This window comes from Brassica oleracea, chromosome C1, assembly GCF_000695525.1.
Source record: "Brassica oleracea var. oleracea cultivar TO1000 chromosome C1, BOL, whole genome shotgun sequence".
Taxonomy (NCBI): Eukaryota; Viridiplantae; Streptophyta; class Magnoliopsida; order Brassicales; family Brassicaceae; genus Brassica; species Brassica oleracea.
Genome location: NC_027748.1, coordinates 6,645,470 through 6,651,653, shown reverse-complemented (window position 1 = coordinate 6,651,653; position 6,184 = coordinate 6,645,470). Strand labels below are relative to the sequence as shown.

Here is a 6,184-nt window from a genome sequence, read left to right as displayed (position 1 = left end):
TGCCCGTTCGCCTCTATCATCATGTCGAGCAGGTCTTCTGTTTTTGGTCTGAACTTCTGCTGGAAAGTAGTACTCGGCAAAGTTTGAAGTTTCTTCATTGATCATCTGTGCGACTATAGAACCTTCCACCCTACTTAAATTTTTCACCATCTTCTTCAAATGGAACATATACCGCTCATACAGATACATCCATCTATACTGCACAGGACCACCAAGTTCCAATTCTCTTGCCAGGTGAATAACAAGATGCTCCATAACATCAAAAAATGAGGGAGGAAATATCTTCTCAAGGTTGCACTGAATCACGGCTATGTTAGTCTTCAAATTTTCAATACCTTCAAGAGTCACTGATCTCGTGCATAAATCCCGGAAGAAACCACTTATCCCTGCAATTGCTTCATGAACATTGCGTGGTAATAGTTCCTTGAAGGCGAACGGAAGGAGGCGCTGCATCATTACATGGCAATCGTGGCTTTTCAAGCCAGTAAACTTTCCTTCCTTTCTGTCGATACAGTTACGCAAATTTGATGCGTAACCGTCTGGAAATTCCAGATCGTTTGAAATCCAATCAAAGAACGCATCTTTTCCCGATGCATCAAGTCGGTATATGGGAAAAGGAGCCCTACCATTCTCATCAACATGAAGTTCTGAACGAGCACATATATCGACTAAATCCAGTCTTGACTTCAAATTATCCTTTGTTTTACCTTGAACATTAAGGATCGTGTTCATGAGATTGTCAAAAAAGTTCTTCTCAATATGCATGACATCTAAATTATGCCTTAGCAGATGATCCTCCCAGTATGGCAGATCCCAGAAAATACTTTTTTTGTGCCAGTTATGTAGGTCTCCAACAGCATCTACCGGAAAACGCTCATGTCCACCGACGTCTGACGTCCTTTCTGCACCAAAATCTCTTAGTTGCGTCTTCAAATCTTTCCCACAAATTTCCGGAGGTGGACTGTCAAACACCCTCTTGTTCTTCGTAAACAAATTCCTACTCCTACGATATGGATGATCAGGTGGTAGGAATCTCCTGTGACAGTCAAACCAACACGTTTTCCTTCCGTGTTTTAGTTGGAAAGCATCAGTGTTATCTTGACAATATGGACATGATAGCCTTCCATGCGTTGTCCATCCAGACAACATACCATATGCTGGAAAATCACTTATTGTCCACATTAGTACTGCCAGCATTTGAAAGTTTTCTTTACACGAAACATCGTATGTTTCAGCACCTTGAGCCCATAGTTGTTGCAACTCATATATTAGTGGCTGAAGAAACACATCAAGTGATCTCTTAGGATGCTCTGGTCCGGGAACGAGAATCGAGAGAAACAAAAACTCTCGTCGCAAGCACAAGTTTGGAGGGAGGTTGTATGGTGTAAGAATGACGGGCCATAGAGAATACTGTCTTCCACTCTTGCCAAACGGACTGAAAAAATCAGTACATAATCCAAGGTAGACATTTCTTCTCTCATACGCAAAGTCGGGATACTTTGATTGGAAATGCTTCCACGCTTTTGCATCTGAAGGATGTCTGATCTCACCATCTGTTGAGTGCTCCGCATGCCATCTCATTGGTTGCGCTGTGCGTTCAGACAGATACAACCTCTGCAACCTTTCCGTCAAAGGAAAATACCACATCCTTTTATATGGCACTGGAACTCTTCCAATTGTATCTTTATAACGAGGCTTTCCACAAAATTTGCATGTAACACGTTGTTCATCCGCCCTCTAATAAATCATGCAGTTGTCGCTGCATACATCTATTACCTGATACGATAAACCAAGACCAGCTACGAGTTTCTAAACCTCGTAGTATGAACCAGGAGCTACATTATCCTCGGGTAAAATACCTTTTACAAAATCAGCAATCGCATCCACACAGTCTTCAGCCAAATTATAATCTGTTTTAATGCCCATCAATCTTGTAGCAGATGATAAAGCTGAATGACCATCTCTGCAACCTTCGTACAATGGTTGCTTTCCAGCATCCAACATATCATAAAATCTCCTAGCTTCTGCATTGGGTAAATCTTCCCCTCTAAAATGATCATTTACCATATGCTCAGTACCTACACCATAATCTACATCCGTTCTAATTGGTTCTTCTAATCTAACCGCTGGCTAAGGTGAAGAGGAAGAGGAGTGCTTGTTTATATAGATTAAATCCTGCCGACATACCGAGGAAATTCCGACGGAATTCCGACGGAAAAGGCTAGTTCGTCGGAATTTCCTCGGAATTTTGTAAAATCCCCCAACGGCTCTCCAACGGCTATAATATTTCCTCGGAATTCATCGGTTTTTTCCGAGGAACACATTGTTCCTCGGAATTTCCTCGGAATATTCCGACGGACTAAGGTTTCCTCGGAATTCCGTCGGTATATTCCGAGGAAATTCCGAGGAACCCCAATTTTGTGTTTCCTCGGAATTTCCTCGGAAATTCCTCGGTATATTCCGAGGATTTCATTTTCCGTCGGAATGTCCGTCAGAATACCGTTGTTTTCTTGTAGTGACGCCTCACCACTGCTTCAGAACCCTAACCACCGGGCAGCGACACCAAGAGGATAAAGAGACCACAACCGTAAGTATATCGGCGGAGCTAAAGAGAGGAAGAAGGAGGCGAGACAGGGGAGGAGAAGAAAAGAGAGAGAAGGAGGAGAGACAGCCGGCGGCGGCGAGGGCAGCGAGACCACCGGAGGCCACCAGAGCGGCGCAACAAATTAGGGTTTTGTTAGAGAGAAGGGAGAGAGAGGGGAGAGAGAGCCTCGCGTTTATTATCACAACAGTTGCACTTGTTAAGTACATAAAGCCATACAAGTACGAACCAAGACTCAAGATGGCGACGCCCAACAGGCAACACCACGCCAATGGCTGCTGACAAACTATACGCGTCCATCTTCTTCTTCCCCACCACCGATCTATAATCCTTATAAGCTTTAATTTTTTCTTTTTCTCGTGTACTAATTATACTTATTTACATGTATTGTCGACACTAACTTTACATTACAATTCTTCAAAAAAACAAAAAAACAACTTTACATTACATTTATACAAACACATCAGCAAAACTTGGTAAAATTACATTTTCTCATTAAGGAACAAGAACTAGAAAAACTGGAAATGTAACATTTAGAGAAACTTATAATCTATTTGACATTTTGTTATTAGCACACATTAACTATAAAAACTTCGAATGTTTACGTTCATGGTGTTTTATTGATTGCTTGTCACGCATACATCCTAAAGATTCTTTCTAAAATACTCCAAAGACTGAAAGTTTATGTATATACACCTAGAAAATATATAATTATATATTTCTATATATTTATTTCATCATTTCCCTTACTTTTTCCGATTAGATTCTCTTGCTCACATACGTATCTCATCGTTTTAGTTTTTAAATTTAAATTTAAATTTATACAGCTAAAATATTTAAATATGTTGATATAGTAATGTAAAACTACATTTGTAGAGAGTAATAATGAAGTTCTAAAATCCACCAATTAGTACTAAAAAAAACTTATTAACTGATTCCTATTATGTGTAATATAATAACTAAGTTGGTCGAGCTGTGGTAAACATTGTTTGAATTATTAACCTAACCAATAATATTTTGAAAGAGCGTACAAGTAGAATATATTGTTCTACAGTTAGCAGTCGCAATGACAAAGTTTTTCCTTGCAAAAGCCACCTTTCCCGTTGTCACAGCCTTTAAGGCACCAACTGTTGCACCTGCTATCTTTAGTACATACTCCAAACTTTGGGTGATCGTTGCAACACAATGAACCTCCTTTGTTGGAAGACCAAACTGAATCGTCACTCGCCATTTTTGTGGATTCAACACCTACTAAACAAAACACATATCCAAGATTTTTGTTTAGAATAGAAAATGGTTAGGAGGAACCTCACTTTATCAGTGTTTTGGTCTAAAGAACTAACCTGCAAGCAAAACGGAAAGAGCAATGAAAGCAAAGAAAACAAATCTTGAATATGCCATTTCTTTCTTTTAAGTTTTAACTCTCTAAGGGTTTAGTAATATTGTTGTGACTTATGAAATGTAGATTGGCTATGTTTGATATATATAATATTGTTGTGACTTATGAAATGTAGAAATTCTTGGGGTGAGGGTGAACCTCTAGATTCACCAACCAATAGTGTTTGAATATTTGATATTTGATATCTTTTAAGAAAGGAAACAAAATTGAATTTCCAAATAAAATTATATTTTTAAAATAAAACAATAAAAATACATAAAAATAGTTACAAAAAATAAATAAATAAATATTGTTAAACCGTTAGCAAAATACTAAATCCTATATCCTAAATCCTAAACTCCAAACCCTAAATTATAAACATTAAATCTTGGATAAACCGTAAACCATTAGAAAATTTTAAACCCTAAATCATACATTAAAAACTAAATCTTAATAACACTAAACCCTAAACCTTAATTACTAAACCCTAAACCTTTGGATAAACCCTGAACCCTTGGATAAATCATAAACTCTAAATGAAAAATATTTAAAATTAAACCCTAGAGTTTATGATTTATCCAAGGGTTGAGAGTTTACCCAACGGTTTATGGTTTAGTGATTAGGATTTAGGGTTTAGTGTTATTAAAATTTAGTTTTTAATGTATGATTTAGGGTTTAAGATTTTCCAACGGTTTAGAGTTTATCCAAAGTTTAAGGTTTAATGTTTAGGATTTAGAGTTTAGGATTTAGGGTATAGGGTTTAGTATTTTGTTAACAATATTAATTAATTTATTTTTTGTAACTATTTTTATTATTTTATTTTAAAAATATAATCTAATTTGGATATTCAATTTTAGTTTCTTTTTTAAAAGATATCAAATATCAAATACTCAAATACTATTGGACGGTGAAACTATAGGTTCACTTTAGGGGGTGAACCCAAGAATTTCTCTATATACAGGGGTTTCGCTTGTTTGCTAGTAACGTTAAACAGTATGTTTTACATTAAACGCAGAAATATTCGGTAACGTACTTTACGTTTTGTAACGCAAATCAGCAAATTTGGTCATTTACAATTTATTTCATTAAGGAGCACTAATTAAAAGCTCGTGAGTAAAGAAGAAATTAGGCAATATGTGCTTCGTCCTATCACTTTTTATGTAACCGTCCTTGAGCTGAGCAATGCACGCAGCATTGTCCTCATACATCACAGTTTGCTCTTTGTCCTCGGACATCCCGCAATCAGCTCAGACGTGTTGGGTCATCGACCTCAACCAAACACACTCTTGGCTGGTCTTATGTATGGCCAAGATTTCCGAGTGATTAGATGAAGTGGCCGCGATGGTTTGTTTCATAGAACGCCATGATATGGTTGTACCTCCATGTGTAAAGACATATCCTGTATGTGATCGAGCTTGATGTGGATCTGGTAAATAACCAGCATCAGCAAAGCCAACTAAACCTTCTTTGTTATGGTTAGTATAAAACAGACCTAAGTCTTTCGTTCCTTGCAGGTAACGAAGAACATGTTTAATCTCGTTCCAGTGCCTCTGGGTCGAACACGAGCTAAACCTAGATAGTAGGTTCATGGCAAAGGCTATATCAGGCCGTGTGTAAGTTGCCAAGTACATTAAAGCTCCTATGGAACTGAGATATGGCATTTCGGGACCAAGGACATCCTCATCGTCCATCTTGGGACGGAAGTGATCAGTGTCAGGGCCGAGGGATCTCACGACCATGGGACTGGTTAGTGGATGGCAATCGGCCATATCAAACCTCTTGAGTACCTTTTCTTTATAAGCCATTTGATGCACAAGGATACCATCATTTATGTACTCAAGCTGTAATCCCACACATAATTTCATTTTCCCGAGATCTTTCATCTCAAATTTTTTCTTAAGGTATTCAACCGTTTGAGAAATCTCTCCACAGGTTCCAAAGATGTTCAGATCATCAACATATACTGCTATGATCACGAATCCTTTGTTTTTGAATTTCTTTATGAAAATACATGGACTGATAGGGTCATTTCTATATCCCTCTTTTACTAGGTACTCACTGAGTCTATTGTACCACATTCGTCCGGATTGTTTCAGTCCATAAAGAGATTTATTCAACTTAATACAATGTTGTTCTCGAGAACTCTATTTGTTTTTCAATTCGATACCTTCTAGGACTTTCATATAGATTTCATTATCCAGTGG

At 37.7% G+C, this 6,184-nt stretch overlaps 1 protein-coding gene across 1 annotated transcript; it reads right to left on the bottom strand.

Moving 5' to 3' along the window:
- Positions 1–3,656: 3,656 nt before the first annotated feature.
- LOC106303781 (putative defensin-like protein 27) lies at positions 3,657–4,003 on the bottom strand. The gene is made up of 2 exons (XM_013740101.1): positions 3,946–4,003; positions 3,657–3,850 (listed from the first exon to the last, which is right to left on the bottom strand). The coding sequence occupies exons 1-2, from the start codon at positions 4,001–4,003 to the stop codon at positions 3,657–3,659; spliced, it is 252 nt and encodes an 83-aa protein (XP_013595555.1).
- Positions 4,004–6,184: the final 2,181 nt, after the last annotated feature.